Source organism: Thunnus maccoyii, chromosome 10 (genome assembly GCF_910596095.1).
Source record: "Thunnus maccoyii chromosome 10, fThuMac1.1, whole genome shotgun sequence".
Classification (NCBI taxonomy): Eukaryota; Metazoa; Chordata; class Actinopteri; order Scombriformes; family Scombridae; genus Thunnus; species Thunnus maccoyii.
In genome coordinates this window covers 28,183,264-28,199,791 of record NC_056542.1, presented here as the reverse complement: position 1 = coordinate 28,199,791, position 16,528 = coordinate 28,183,264, and the positions used below count along the sequence as shown (strand labels likewise).

Sequence of the window (16,528 nt, the reverse complement as noted above, 5' to 3'; positions counted from 1 at the left end):
GCTACATTGCAGCCCAGAGCAATGCATCAGAGATGCCAATATATAGATGAGCAAAAAGCAACTGCCTGTAGCATATAAAAAAGAACAACACTAATAATCACACACACCACTGATCGACACACAGCTGTTGGTAAAATGTACATGGGTACATAAACAAGGACATCAATGAAGAAACAGTCAGGTGCTGGCCAGCACTTTACTGAACAACCAGTATACATACACAAATAGCTCTGAGCCTCAGCATACAGCACAGAGGCAGTTGTGTACCATTACTGTACATCTACACAACTTCAGAGCTGTGATGACTCCTTAACAAAAACCGATATCGGACAGGATATCATTTTCTGTCATCACCATCACGTATAAATTAAAGACGGACGGGGGACAAGTTGAGGAGACCACAAGATGGCGGATGCACAGATGCAGCTGCAGTGCATGTCAATACCTCTCGTAGTCATAGTCGGAGGAGTAGGCGCCCTCAGAATGAGCGCGGGCCATCCTAGTGGAACGCAGTAACCTGACTGCTTCCTCTCGGCAGATCGGGTACACACGGTGTTTGCGGCTGGCAAAAAAATATCACAACTGGTCAACATTTGTTTGGGTTTTTTTCAGCACAAGGGGGAAGTAACATAAAATAAAAAAAAAACGTGCAAAAGAAGATAATCTGGAGTAAACCTCTTGGATTCCCATTACAGACTTATTCTGCGTGAACACACACTTTTTCAACTATCCACTGTGAGTGCACACTGTATATACTGAAGACTAATATACAGTACTACACACTAAATGTGCTGTATCAATATGTTTGCAGGGAAAACCACCTCTGCTGGACAAAACTTCAAAACCATAGAACACTTATCCATTTTCAGTATTGCCATAATCACTTTTTTGGTAGGTAGAATGAAAAGACACACGAGGAAGTTGCTTTCCTAGGACTCACACTTGCTCGCAGGGTACGTTTTGGGAGCAAAATGAGAAGAATGTTTATATGATAATGACTAGAGATGATGAAAAGCGAGAGGAAAGCAATGCTGATACTCGATGGATGAAGTGTATGGCCACAGAGTCACTCTTTTCTTTTCTATGTACTGTACTACTGTAAAGTAGCACCCACTATGTATATATTTAATCTTTTGCTGAAGAAATATATACTTTAACACTACAACACAACACTGATGGCACTGATAAAAGCCAGGTAACATGAAGTGTATCCACAAAACCCATTTTGTGTAGTAGTTGGCTCCATTAATTCACTGTTAGGCTTAGTGGACTTCATGCAATTTAAGTGTCATACTAGTCATAGTCACTCGACATTGACTACAGTGACAGAAAACATGCCATAGTGTCAGTGCCATGTACTGAACACCCAGAAAAATGGATGAAAAAAAGAAAAAGGGCTGTGGGTTGTAGTTGGGGGAGTGTTGGGTTGGAAAATGGAGGTGCAGAGATGGGGCTTCATGCAAGCTCAGGTAAAAGTCTACCTGGGGTCCTTTTGAGGATCATCAATAGGCTGAGTATGTCTGGTTCGAGGTAGGGTGAGAAAATGGCTGCAACCACATGGAGGGAAGAGAGAAGACAGAGATGGATCTGAGATGGTGCCGAGGAAGAAGCGGAGGAGGAGGAAGAGCAGGAGGAAGACAGGAGACAGAGAGAGAGAGAGAGAGAGAGGACTGGAGACAGAATCATAGGCAGACAGATGGAGGGGTGAGGAAACTGAAGGAGAGAGAACGAGAGATTCCTCAAAGAAATAGGATGTAAAGAGGCTGAGAAGGCTCATAGGAAAGGTTGATGTAACAATTTCAAAGAGGAAAAACAGGCGAGGAAGATAAGAGAGGTTGAGAAATACTGTGGGATGGTGAGAAGATGTCTTCCTCAGCTTTACCACACAGACAGATGAAAGTGGTACAACCAACACACTAGCAACATTCACGGAGGAAATAACAGAACAGCACAGTCCAAACACCTAAACCTGCTTGGCTCCATTTCTACTGGATGATAAAAACAAATTAACACCATGCACATTACATGAATACAAATTGATGAACATTTCAAAACGTATATATATCCCATATATGGTAAAAATGACACAAGTTTTAAACAAAATACAAGACTCATGAGAAGCTTTAAAAATTCCAGAGGAGGTTTTTTTTTAATATCGTAGGAGTTCTGGGACAAATCCAAATTCTCCATGACTCATTTCCTGTGTCATTTTCAACTGTTTTCAATAAATAACCGGACGCTGTTAATTAAAGCAGCTGAAATACACTCAAGTGAGCACCGTCCCAGACAATTTAGATAAGTGCATTTTCTGCGTCTGACACTGATTTAGGCCGAGCCTCAGAAATATCAAATAAAGTTAATTGGACGGAGGGGGGGGGGGGGGGAAGTAGCTGCGGCCTGGCAGTGCCAAGGATATGATTGGACTCTTGGAGCAACATTTTCCAACCCTCACAGAAAATAAGTGCTGAGGGAGGATAACTGACCACTTCCCCTTGACCACCCCTTCCATAAAGATAGTGATATAGATGCAAATACTGTTTACTGTACTCAGCATTTGCAGGGTTGGCTCCAAATGTTTCCTGAATAATTTCAGCCTCCTGAAGATGAGAAAAACTAACTGTCACTGAAGCAGGGTAGTCTTGCACACATATTCATTATTCGCTGCTATAATAAACATTGTTATTTTGTAAGTTTGGAGTAATCCTATGATTGACTGAATTGTCAAACATTGGAAGGAATGGAGAAAGTTGCTTTTTAAAAGCTGAAACATCACACAGATGAAAGCACTCACACACAAGATCAGTTTCCAGAGAGCTTAAGGCAAACGGCATGGTGCGTTAAGTGTATGCGTGCGTAAACACCTCTCTGCATGTCCACTCATCAGCCCCCACTTGTGCTTGTCAGCATTTGTTCATGCATGACCGCATATGTGCATGCATCTGCTGTACACAAGTGTAAGCTGGAGTGTACCTGTCAGGTGAGTAGTGTTCTTCGGACACACTGTGGCGGTCCACTCTAGTGGGGAGGCTGTACTGAGAAGGCCTACGGTCAAAGGCGGGGTCCAGACTTCTGCTGTGTGACAGAAGTGAACTGGATCACCCCTCATGTAGTTTAGACATCGCACACTGCCCCCTACTGGCCAGGAGACACATCGCCTCATGTTTAAGTGTGAGAAATACTGCAGCTCACGTATGTGTTACAACCCAATTTCAAATTCCCATTTTCCAGAGTAACCTGAAGTAGTATTCATTTCAACTACGCTTCTAAATTACTCTGCATCTATCACAATTTTGAGGATCCCTGAGCATGGAAAGTAAGGCATTCTCTATCGACATATGATAAATTACAAAAAATGATATTATACACATGATTATCACATAAAGGACAAAGTCATAATAAACACCTAGAAAAAGAAAAAAATATAAAAAACAAAGAACTGCACCCAGAAAACAAGGGTCAACCCGGTGTTGTACTGAGTGTTAGTTACCTGGAGGGTGGGGGAACGCTGGGGGAGCGTGAACGCGCTCGGTTTATATCAGCTGACCGGGAGCAGTGGTTAGATGACATCACCTGCTCAGGGACAGACAACGTGGAGCTCTGGAAGTCTCTGCCATTTGGCCGGTAGTCTGTGAAGACACCAACAGATGGTTTCTTATTAATATTCTGATACCACAGATACTGTAGAAGTAGACTTCAATTACGAGACAAATACAGCAATTGACTACATTTTGTATTAGTTCGACTTTCTAACACCTCGATGTGGATTCTCTGTATTTTTGAGTGAGGGAAACGGTAAATCTGCAGTTTTGGTTAATGAAAAATGATGACTGCTAATGACGCTGAACCAGTTTAACCACAACCAGTAATAACAGACCGAACTTTCTCAAAGTTATACTAAATGTTAAATGCCGTCTGCACAGGTGATAGATGTTCTATTTTCATTATGCTGAGTTTCTATATTCCAAAAATGAGGGCTGGGTTTCAGTATAGGTGAAATTCATTCACTGTGTTAAGATTGTGCATTAAACATGAAAATAGCCTTTTAAAAAAATTAGAAACATTATAATGAATTTTCTCTGCAAGACTGATTAGTCCATTGAACTTGAAAGAGTTCATTAACCGATAATCAGACATTGCTAGCAGCCATGGTTAAGGTCAATGCTTAGCACTATTAAAGTTGATTGATATTCAATAGAGTGTATAGCACATTAAAATTAGTTAAAGAAAACCCTGAATCAAAAGTTGGAATAGAAGGAAAGGTGGGAATAATTGGAAGTAATGATAAAGAAATGTTGACCTTCACTTAAGGAAGTCTGACATATTAATACAATAAGATCTTCTTTTTGATGGGAGCGAGCTGTGCATAATAGATGGAATAAATCTATTAAAACATTTTACATTAAATGATCCATCCTGATTATAAGTGCAAGAACATGGCACTGACAATGGCCAGTGTATGCTGGTAGAATGCTGATCATCTAAATGGCATATTGCCACACTTCTTTTTAAAGAAATACTAGAAACAACAAAAAATGAAACCTTATCTGCTTCGTTGTGGTTCATATTAGATTTTACAGTGAAAACATCTGCCGTTTCTAAACAGCAGCCCCAACACAGAGCTTCCTGCAGAGGAGCAATCAACTTCCATGCAGAGCCAAATTAAATCTATTCTTCCTCTTGACGTGCTGCTTCACTCATGAGTAAAGCCTGCCTGCCTGTTAAGCACATATAAAATCACTGACAATTAGTGGGATTTAACAAGAGGAGTGGGCTGCCTCTGTGCAGAAGTAGAGAACAGTACTGAGGGTCAAAGCGATATTAAATGTACTATGAAAATTAAAAAATGAGGAGTGTTCACATCTAAAATGTGCCTGCATTTTTAAAAAAAAAAGCCTATTTCGAAAGACATGATTACATGAGCTCAACCTATGCAGTAATTACTCATGTACAATTCATCCACTAGACAATTAGAAACCTGGCAGAAAAAAAATGTTTTTCTTCCCCCATTTGAAAGTAATAGTGTCAGCAATTTAATGCAAAGACCGCAGGATAAGCGGCGATGTGGTATAGCCTGAGTAAAGAGGAGGGTGTGAGACCAGAGCTGAGAGAAGGGGTATTCCCTTCACTGTGAATGAAGTGAAGGGGACTGGCATGGTGAGGCAGTGAGGGGCTGATGAGAATGTTAAAGAGGCTTGGAGGAGGATTTCCCTCAGCTACGGTATCATCGGCAAGCTCAGGCTGATGCTCTTCCCCTCTCTGTCTGTCTGTCTGACAGCCAGTTTGCTACAGTAACTGTATCTATTCTCTTCTCTCTCCGATGCATTTCTTCGCCTCTCTTCCTCTCTGTGGCCTGGATTCGCTAATAGGGATGTGAAACATTACCATGTGCTAAACCGACAGTGCAGGCTGCTGTCTCCATCCTGTAATTTACTAACAGATTTCCTGCAAATAAGGCCTGCACATTTTCTGTGGTTTTGTTGGTCTCAAAACACAACATTATGTGAAAGAAAAAACAGGGATGATATTTATTAAAAGAGATGTCTACTGCTTGCCAACGCTACCTCTTGCGTGAAAAAACTAAAGCAAGCCTCTTTTTTTTTAATGGTTTTGCTACCTACAGTATTCTAGCATCATTTTCCTCAAGGTTGATATTTTATGTGGGCAAATTTCAAGTACTTTTCAGTCTTTCTTTCTGTCTTTTTCTCTGTAACAGCTCAGTCTCTCATTTTCTGATGTGCAGCGTGGGCGTGCTGCTGGAGCCTCGGCGAGCACATCAGAACAGCAACTAGCGGTGCAGGGGCAGAAATAAGCTCACTGCTGCCTTTCTGTGCTGCTGCTGCTGCTAAAAGGCTGCAGCATTTTTACCCTGTTAATATGATATATAATGGTATATGTAAGCTGTTTGGGCCTAGGTTGCGTTTGACAGATAGTTCCATGTAGGAGGTTAGCCAGGTACAATGAAAAAATTACAAATTAGAAATTGGTTGTTACTTTTCCTCCAGACTCTCTCTCTTGTACTGCATGTTAATCTGACATTACCTGTTATTACCCCGACGCCATCTTCACAATCGTAGTCTGAGATCTCACTGTCACTTATCCTCTGGGATCCTTTGAGATAAAGAGACAGAGAGAAAGATGGGAAAACAGAAGAGAGGAAAAGGGGGATTGAATGAGCAGAGCAGGAAGGAGACAGATGAGGGGGAAGAGGGGAAAGTCAAATTTCATTCCCACATTCATTTATTCACCCAGTTTTTTTGTATTATGCCCTCCCTGTTCTGACTCTAATCTTTATTGGTTAAACTGAAGGTTTCGAACGGAATCTAATAAGATGTGAACCCGATGAATATACTGTCAGTCTCTAACTCATGTCACCCGCACTCCACAAATACAACAAACAGTCCCGCAAGAGAGCGTTTCGGATAATATATGTGAAAATATGCGTCAGCTGTAACAAATAATGCTGCATTTCACTGCTCGACTTCAACAAAACAGCAGATCTCTCTTTGTCTGAATGGTGGCACTTTTAAGTGACGTGTTCAATCATCCAATTTACATGTGAGGGTGGGGGTGGGGGAGAAGTGCTCTCGCTTTATCCAACCCAGTTGCTTTATCACCCCTCCCTGTCCCCTTTTTGAAAAGTATGAACCCCCACTCCTGCCCAACCCCCCCTCACCCACCCCCTCACCCCCCCACCGCCCGCCTTCAACGTTCAGTCAACTTAAATCAACTGGACACGTGTGCTTTTTCAGAAATGACAAGTGCTGCACTCTGGCAGTGCCGCTCCCAACCTCTCATCTCAGTTGGCTGCAAACTTTTTACAGCTGTCAGCTCTTTCACCTCACACTAACACAAATGCCCAGAAAATCATCATGGGGTGGGAGGAAGGAGGGGGGGGCAGGCGACGGGGCAGGGAGCGAGCACGCCTCAAGTGTCCAGCAGAAGGTGTACAGTGAAAGAGTCTATAGTATAGCCATCTACTGCATGTTAACCAGTATCTGGTCAAATAATATAACAGTGGTGAGAGAAGAGCCATGAAAGGAGCTATTTTTCATTTTTGGAATATACAGCTCTAGAGAATAATTATGTGTTCTTTTTTTTAATTCTGTAAGTAAATATACCACCACTGTTATGGAAGATTAAGAATAATAAGCAAAGTATCACACCAGCGACAGATTCATCTGTATCCCATGACAATTCTAAAAACATATTCACATTCAAAACACACAAACACAAGCAAAGCAGAATGGGCTGCAAAATTTGCCCACAGTATTTTGTGCATTAAAAAAAATAAAATAAACAATATACATCACAGAGGAAAAGCAAGTGGTCAAAATCAAATTATAGTGTGTCTGCCAGGACTGGCAGTCTGGGTTTTTATAACATCACTTTAGGATGAGGATCGAGTACAGTTTTGCAGGATATGGTTGTGGGTTGCAGGATAGGGGTTGTAACATATTTAACAGGTAAATACACAGAGAGGGAGAGACCACTGTGTCCTAAATCTCTGTTTCCCTGGAGCGCACACGTGTCTGCTACCTTGAGTGGATTTCAAACGAGTGATGCAAAATTTACATCAGCTCACCACGCTGAAATCCATGTAAGGGAGCAGAAACATGCACCCTTGAGGGTTAAGGGGTAGAGAATCAGGGCACGAGGATGCATCTTTCAAGAGGACAGGAGAACACTCAGATGCTCCATAGAGCAGCACTGCCTGGGAGCGCAGGGGGCTTTTACCTGAGTTGTATGAATATGAGCCTTTGTCTGTAAAAGCAGAAGCAGTAAGGATGATGTGACACGGATGACAGAGACACAATATGCATAAACTACAGTGACTGTTACAGGCTTAATAAACTGAAGCAATGATAGAAAAGCAGAGGGCAATATGACTTGAAAATCATTTTACATTTGTAAGAACTATTTGCGAATTACTATGAAAGTTAGAAAATTCACAGAGTGTAGAACTACTTATACAGAGTTTGCTCACTGACCTCACTGAAAAGATTTGGAGTCATTGACTGTAAACTGACTTCAGTTACATGACCACTAGTAACTGCTGGTCTTGTCATTTCTGGCAACAGAGCCCAGATTGACACAGCACGGTGACCAGAACAATGCTTGAGGTCCAGGCAAACACCAAAATTAGAAGGACTATACATTTGGAAAATATAAACTTGAATCACGTACTCAGACAGCTTAAGCATCACATGTAACATGTGTAACGAGGATTTCAGATTTTTTCCAAAATTTCTTACGGTACGCTGGGTTTATGTTGGTTAGCTAACACTGCAGGATCAGTATGAAGAGGAGGTAGAATTTCTGTGACTAAAAGTCCTCCATATGTGGGCATGACTACCAAATGAAGATAGACTTAAATAAATCTGAACCATTCATTACATCTGTACCTACATTTATTTACTTTCTGTGTAATATTGCACAGAAAATTTCAAAATGCAGCTACATCACGTAACATCCTCTCTTCTTTTTAACTTATAGTTTAGCTTAGATTTTGAACTGTATGTGTTTAGCTGCATCCTTTTTTGTGATTGTGATGGTGAGGTTTTACCTCAGATAAATAGAACAAAAAGAACATAGTTATGGAGAACCTGAAAAAGCTTACAACAATTCAGTGATAAAGACTTGACAGAGCTATAGTGCTTACTGAGATTTAGTAGTCCACTGTTGCAAATATTTGTCTATCTGTCCAAAATTGTATCATATGTATATCTAATATTTCATTCATTGTTCAAGGTGGCCACTGAGGCTCTTTACTGTAAATTACAGTAAATCAGCAGGGTTTTGTGACATGTTCCAGTGATAGAGGTGTTACATACTCTGCAGCCGCCGGGTTGGACTATCTCCATGGAGCTGCCTGCGCTGTGCGTTCGGGGAGGCACGTGGGAGCGGGATGGAGGACACATCGTGGGTCTGTAGCTTGTACCAGTGTGGCTCGTCATCCAGAAGAGCCGTCTCCAGCTCAATCAAAATCTGCCATAGGAGAAAGGCCACAGTAAGGTCGCATACCTTAAAAACATCAGTCCAATGGTTGAATACTAGTTTACTGCTTGTGCCACGTACTCATAAAGCTCTTACCCCGAGCATCGATGCAAAACAACCCCCCTTTTGCTGAGGTGTAGTCATTCTTATACATTTACACAACATTTTCTGTGCATGTTGGACAAGGACTGGACCATCAAAAGCCTCGTAATGGCCAAGAGTTTTATTAGGGCTTGACCCCAATCAAGAGGATTATCTGAGATACCAGAGAGTCTGTCAGTGAGTGTCCCTGATCCCTGATGTGTGGGGTTTAGTTTCCTTACCTCTCCCAGGAATTCGCTCTCCTCCTCCCTCACCCTGGCTTGGTCCCATAATGTGATCTCCAGCATGCGCTCCCGAAACTCCCGCCGGTGCACCGGCGAATACATAAAGGTCTGGTTCCATTTGGGCTCTAAGGATTTCTTTACCGTTTTTGTTCTCCTCTTGCTTTTGTCGCTGGAGGAACAATAATTCAAACTGTTTTTATTTACAACCATGATGGAGAAGAGCCACGAATACAACAGATCAATAACACGACACAGCACAGAGCACAGCACCAGGGCATGCTGGGAAGTGTGGTGAGAATTAGGTGGTAAGTTTTGAAAATGACCTCCTGCAGTACTACACCACTGAACTACAAACAACAACTTAAATAGACAGATCCACAGATAACGTTCCCTTCCTGGTGCTGAAGGGTGAAAAACAATGCCACATGTCAAAAAATCCTAAAAATCTTCTCTTTACAAATAACCCTGTAATGCACAATAATGTCTGACATGACACTGAATGAGTGGGGTGGGTGAAATAAGCACATGGTAACTGTTACTACTCTTACCTTCTATCAGGGAGGAAGTAGATTTTGACGTAAGGGTTCCTGGGCCGGCCGTCTTCCCTGGGTGGCAGGTCTTTGGCGCCCAGGATGGTGACGATAAGCTGATGGCCCACTTTGTCATACCACAGTTTGACCTACAGGGGCAGAGCAGAGACAGACTGCTGAGAGGGAGATCTGGGCCAACAGGAGTAAAAACACACAGAGGGAATAATGCAGGAGAAGACAACTTCATCTAGTTAGAAATGATGTTTTTACGTGTGCATTTGTGTCTTCTTGCGTTGAGTTTAAGACTCATCTCATTTCAACCTACAGTACTTTTTTTTTTTGTTCACTTTAGTAGAGGGTCTTCTCCTGTATTTACCCCTCAGGGAGAAGGAGGAAAAATGTCTACCTGCTAAGGTGATATCAGGTCACATGCTTGGCGGGGTAATTTATCAGAGCTTAAGTATTCATTAAAAGATTGGCTTACTGTACTAATGTTATTATGATATGATTATGTAATAATATGAAAAAGATACAATATGATCAAAGATCATCCTTCGATGTATGTGACACAAAGAAACAATAATATACATACTGTACATTATACTATAATGTATATATGTATATCTGCATTCATTGTGGTTTCTGCTTTTACGTAAAAGTGTTTTATAATGTGTGTGTTTATGTACGTAATTAAAAACTTCCCCTGCAGGGAAGCATAACGTTTATTGAATGGAACTGAATGCAACTGGTCTGAATGTCATTTAAACTGAACTGAACTGAAGTGAAATGCTAAAGGCAACACGCTCTAAAATTAACAGTGTGTACTCAGTTGAAATGATACCGTCTATCAGTGATGATGTTGCCTGTAATAATGTTGTCTCAGATATTCAATGAGCATTGATATGGAGAAATCAATCATGCTGTTGGGAGAGGAATCGAAGACAGTTCACACTAGAGGGAAGTATGGACTCCAAAAGAAGACACTTAGAAGAAGAAAAAACTCCAACGGAAGCCTTAAAGAAAGTAGATGAAATGAGGAAAATAAAACTTCTAAGCTTTTGTCCATACTTCTTCAAGAATATGATTATGGAAAGGATCTGCACCATTTAAAACTACCAGCTAGACATGCAGCAACGCAAGAGAAGGCATTCAAGACAAGTCAGTAGGTTTAATAACAGACAGCAGGGGGCTTATGGGAAAACAAATTGTACCAAATAATCACTAAACTTGTAGCCCACCAAAATACCAGATACAGCCAAATATAAATATACTGTACTGTCTGTGAATTGGTCAAATATTTCTGAACAGAATCACCTTGGAAACTTAATGATCGTAATACGTCTGATAATACACATGGTCCAAAAGTAAGATACTGAAATAAACAATATGTAGGTGACTTTGCAATGTGTGACCCAATCTAATAATTAATTGACTGAAGCACACACACATTTCCAAGAGTGCAAACATGAACCAACAAACACATAATAAAACCAAATTATTCACCTCAATTCTAACTCTATACCACGTGTTTAAACACCTCTAAATCTAAAAAACCCACAGTGCATATCTTTACAGACATTTGCATGCTCTACTATGCATAAAAACCATATTCTCTATTAATGAGACTACACATCACATCCATATTAAGTTTGATGAGGCCACTCTTAAGCAAAACAACAGTGTCAGCAAGAAAAATATCCAAATTTCCAAGCAGGAGTATTAACCTTCAGGCTAACTGAATCAAGAGTACCGTTTCACACAAAATGATTCTAGCCAGTGTCAAAGAATAAAAACCAGAAAAAAGACAGACTGATATTAAAGGTGACAGATTAAAAAAGACCCTTGCAGCGAAGGAAAAGCTTCAAAGCTTTGCTCGGTTTGAAGTTTGTTATTTGGAAGGTACAATTTGCTTATTCGTTAACTCTCGTCTGGAAAGGAAAATGCAATTTGGTTGCCAAAAAAGGACGGTGAACTTGGTATCTTTTCACTGCAACATGGAACCACAGACCCATTAACCATGATCTGCTAATTAACAGCCCTTCATCACTTCAACTCACACGTGGAGGAGTCCTTCTGTACTGTAGATGTGTGTACGGCTAAAGAGTTACTGTATCAAGGCCTGGGTTCATGTCACACTGAAGCAGAAAATAACCTCCAAGTCCTTTGTCCTAAAAAAGTTCCTGGAGACACCCTCCTGCATTGCCAAAGTGAAGATCCAACAATTTACTACACAGGATAGGATCAATTACTGGAGTCAGTAGAAGGAATCAAGCAATGGAAGAGTGTCTCCTAAATGTGTGTAGATTAGTTGAGCATGCACTACCTAGGCAGAATGATGTGAATGGGTTAAAATGAGTAATAATACGTCTAATCATAACAGTGATACCAAGAAATCAAATAGAAGAAAATGACACAATGCACTGCACTGAGAGGGAAACTTGAAGCTGCCATTTCCCAGAGAATGCATTTTCCAAAGTATGGAAAAAGAAAAAAAGGCCAGTCAACAGTCAATGAGCAAAGACCAAATAGAGATTGTGCCCTTCAGACAGGGCCCATTACCTGGACCCTAGGGGCAAAAGGCGTTGTTCTTCTACTAAGGCTTTGGCTCTGGATAAGCAAAATTAAACAGCAAAAAAAAAAAAAGGAAAAGAAAAGAAAAGAAAATGCAATAAAACCAAAACCCCACGAAACAACAACAAAAGCTCACAATACACTCTAAATACAACAACAGAAGTTTGTAGTTTTAGATGGGATATTTAGGCCAGAGGGTTCAGTCTTTTTTTTCTTTGTGACTCTGCTTCTTTCTGCTTTATCTAAGATTACTTGTCCCTGAGCTTCTCTGCCCTGTTCTGGACAGGGTGCTTTGAGTAAATTACCAATGGCTTGTAATTATATCTCTGTCTTCTCTAGACCTTTTCCCCTCTGCCTCAAAGCTTGCGTCACAGTGACGTTATGCGCAGTTGCTATCCCTAAACACAATTTAAAGACTGCTATAAAAATATCATACCAACAGTTCTTAACTGTGTGGAATTATTCATCAGGCACTGCAGAGCTTACAAGGTTTATTCAATGAACTGAACTGTTTGAGTTATCAGTTGTTTTTAGATTTCAAGGTCAGTTCCTTCATAGAAATATAGAAGCATCTTTGAGAGATAAGGGTTCGCAGGATTCAGTGCTTATTTTTAAATGGCTGACACAGTGCATTTGTGTTAGGACTCTACAGTCCACTACAGAAATTGGAACCAGTCATTTTCCTGTTATATGTGACATTTTCCATGTCACCAAAAACTAAAAATACTTGAAAACGGTCAAATTTAAGGACCACACAGGTTAGTTGAGGTAAAAGCCTTAAAACTCAATGTCACTTAAACCCAACGTTTCTCCCATAAACATTGATATTTTAAGAAAAAAAACACTGAAGGTGTTACACTCATGCTAAAACTACAGTTCCCTTGTGGATCCTAAATTTGAGAGTTGATTTATCTCTTGCTTTAATTCAGTCCTTTACCCATTTACCCCAGGAGGGTTTTTATACTAGATAATGGACAACACACACAGTAACCTGATCTACAATCCTGTGCTGGGTTGGTAAAGGGCCAGCTGAACAGGCTGAGAGAGCGAAGCTGTGCCCGCTAGCCCTACCGACAGTCTAAACTAGGATTTAACTTATATTCTGAGTTGCATAATGAAAGCACAATGTAAATTTTACATTACAAAATGTGATTATTTGGATATAGCTCTCATAACCCATTTCACTCAACAATGGACAAAACAATCTAACAATACAGTTCCTCCAGAGGATTTCACATGTAGTCTGTTCGTCCTGCCGAGGTCACTTACTGAGAGCTGTCCTGACAGGTACTGGGGGGCGTCCCTCAGCATGCTGGGACTCATGGGGGACGTGACGGAGATGGACGGGCGATCCATCTTCTGAGACTCAAAAGAACTCGAACCTGACAGGGCACAGATGACATGGGCAGATAATTTAGGAGAGAGAGAAACCGATTTTAGTTTGCGGTTTTCGTAACATGATGAGATAACATGAGAGAGTACTACAGACAAGAAGAAGGACACGGAGAGAGCAAGAGAGCATGGCACGAGGGAGACAGAAATATAGAGAGGCAGAGTGACAGAAGCAATTCTCTCAGATATTTCCTTAACTTGATGTTTCTAGGCTGATTAATTGGATCAAATGGGATAATGAAATAGGCTAAAGATCTTGACATGACTCACTTGATTCCAGTTGTGCATGTGTGCTGTCTGGTATCCTTGGAATATCTCTGAGAAAAAAAAAAAAACAGATAGAGTGTGAGTGTCTGAGACAGAAGAGAAGGAGGGGATGGAGAGGATCAATTTGAGCTAATGCTGAATACACTGTGCTTTAATGACCGTAAGCACCGCATTAGTCTTCATTCACCCAGCAGCTCCCTCGGCAGCACAAAGCAGGTCAGATATAGGAATTGACAAAGCAAAGGTGCCGCTGTTTTCCCCCACAATTTCCCCTTTTGAAAAAAATTGGAGGAGAGAGTACGATCGAGGCGGCAGGCTTTCATTTTGCTGGGCGGCATTGTTCCGTCCCATACAGGGCCCGAGCCGCAGCCGGAGGGATGGAGGAACAGATGTTGAATAAACAAGTCGGCACCGCTCCTTCACAAACACATTCTGTGAGAACACGAGCTATATTCCCTCTCGCATTTCCCACTTCAAGCCTCCATATTATAGAGTTCAATTCAATTCAGCATTATTCTGAGTCATAGAGGCAGTGACGTGGCATGAATGAGCCTTCAGACATGAGTGCTGTCAGAGACAAAACTATCAATGGAAACAAGATATTTTGAAGGTAAGTGATGTAGTCGCAATCAGATGTATAATCATTTTCTAGTTGTAGCTTAGCATATGCAAGATCTACATTAACTGCTACTGCAAGGAAATGTAAACAAAAATTGTCAGATTTACTGAATTACATCAAAAACCTGCAAAGAAGCCACAAGCACATTGACAGTTAGAGTTAGCAGCACAGACTTTATTCCATGAGCTGATGTTTCGGCAGAAGCATGCCTTCTTCTGAGCTAAAAAACTAAACAAAATCTCATCGTATATATATAAAGCTTGTTTATATCAAACAGTTTTGTGTCAAAAGGACAACTACAATGAATAAAAATGTTCAAAATTCTATACAAACTATATAGCAAGCACAGTTCCTACTGTATATCTTTCAACCCTACATATACAGTCTAGGGTAGACGTCCCACAGAGAAACCCAAACAGCAATAAAAGGCTTGACATACTGTGGAACAACTTTAATATGAGGAGCAAAGCCTGATGTGGGAACACCTGATAAGTGAGAGAGTACAAATATACACGAAACACAATACTCTCTCAGTAGAGAATTTTAACAATAGGAAAATTGGAAGAAAACCACCAAAACAGCAAATCTACGGCTATTTTGAAATTCCTGAAAAACCTACACATTTGACTGCACAACAGTTCCATTAATGTTAAAAAAAGACTCCCAATTTAAACCTGTACTGTATGTGTTACACACCAGGCACTATGTTTAGCTGCTTGGCAGAAGAACAACAAACGCTCAATATTTCAAGTTCAAACCGGCTCTTCATCGGGTGCAGAGGTATCAAAAGAGCCAGTGTGGGCTCAAAACGTTCATACTTTTTCAAATATAAGAAATAAAACATGAACATTGTACAGTGTTGCAAGTCTTAGGGAAGCAGAAATCACCTACAAGGATGCACCAGAACTCTCTTTTGCAGAGCATAGTGTGTGTGACACTGATTGTGAGATCTCACCCTATAGGCCTTGAGACCACCAGCTCCACCTGCGGCTCAGGCTTGGATTCTAGTATGATATTGTAAACTTCTTTAAATGTGGCTCCTTGTAAAAGTTTCCCATTCCACTCCAGCACCTGGTCACCTGCAAAAACACCAAATATACTGTAAATCACATGGAAGGTCTTGGTCTTGGAAGATCTTTTATGTTAGCACTGTCTGTGGCTGTCCTCAGTGCGGAAAATACGCATTGTTATGCACTTCTAGAGTGTGTTGAATACCACCGATTCCACCATTTTCATTCTGAATAAAAGTTTGTGTTTTTGAATACCTGGTCTGAGGTGTCCAACAGTGTCTGCTAGACTTCCTTTCCTCACTTTAGTGATGAAAGCACAAAGTCTACCAGATTCTGTCATCTTGCCTCCCACCACCTGTAGAAGAAGAGAGGTGACTGGATTAGCATCGACATAAATGTAAACCTGCTCTGTTAGTATTATTATTACAGCAGCATTAATGTGCCGCTACTCCTCCCATCAAAACCAGTGAAGATGTAGCACGTGCAGCTATCAGAAGTAGACTTTTTGTTCCCTCAAAGTATCCTGTTAATTTCAAGGCTTTAGCTCTTGCCTACAAGGTATGAATCCTCAATAAAAGCATTACAAGGAGAGGGTCAATGGTAAAAGTGCATCTCTTTTTTTTTTAAAAAAATGTCCCGGGCTATGCTTTCTTCCCCAGGGACACACTCTGGTGCTGCTCTGTGGTTCTGTAACAGTGCTGGCCCGTGGGCTAGAGCTGTACTGTACAGTCCTGAGCTGCTGTACTCCACTCTGCTCAGCTTACATGGGCATCATACAAATAAAAATCCCTCTTAATGGCAGCTGAATGCCAACATACA

At 41.0% G+C, this 16,528-nt stretch overlaps 1 protein-coding gene across 1 annotated transcript in view; it reads right to left on the bottom strand.

Annotated features, from left to right (window-relative positions):
* rims2a (regulating synaptic membrane exocytosis 2a) overlaps nucleotides 1-16,528 on the bottom strand; it is a 150,262-nt gene that overhangs the window by 47,992 nt on the left and 85,742 nt on the right. Inside the window, exons 10-19 of the mRNA XM_042423514.1 lie at nucleotides 15,965-16,064; nucleotides 15,655-15,778; nucleotides 14,084-14,130; nucleotides 13,691-13,803; nucleotides 9,869-9,999; nucleotides 9,318-9,489; nucleotides 8,832-8,985; nucleotides 6,040-6,108; nucleotides 3,488-3,626; nucleotides 2,971-3,072 (exon numbers count right to left, since the gene is read on the bottom strand). Of these exons, the coding sequence (XP_042279448.1) occupies nucleotides 2,971-3,072; nucleotides 3,488-3,626; nucleotides 6,040-6,108; nucleotides 8,832-8,985; nucleotides 9,318-9,489; nucleotides 9,869-9,999; nucleotides 13,691-13,803; nucleotides 14,084-14,130; nucleotides 15,655-15,778; nucleotides 15,965-16,064 (1,151 nt within the window). The remainder of the gene's footprint in view (nucleotides 1-2,970; nucleotides 3,073-3,487; nucleotides 3,627-6,039; nucleotides 6,109-8,831; nucleotides 8,986-9,317; nucleotides 9,490-9,868; nucleotides 10,000-13,690; nucleotides 13,804-14,083; nucleotides 14,131-15,654; nucleotides 15,779-15,964; nucleotides 16,065-16,528) is intronic.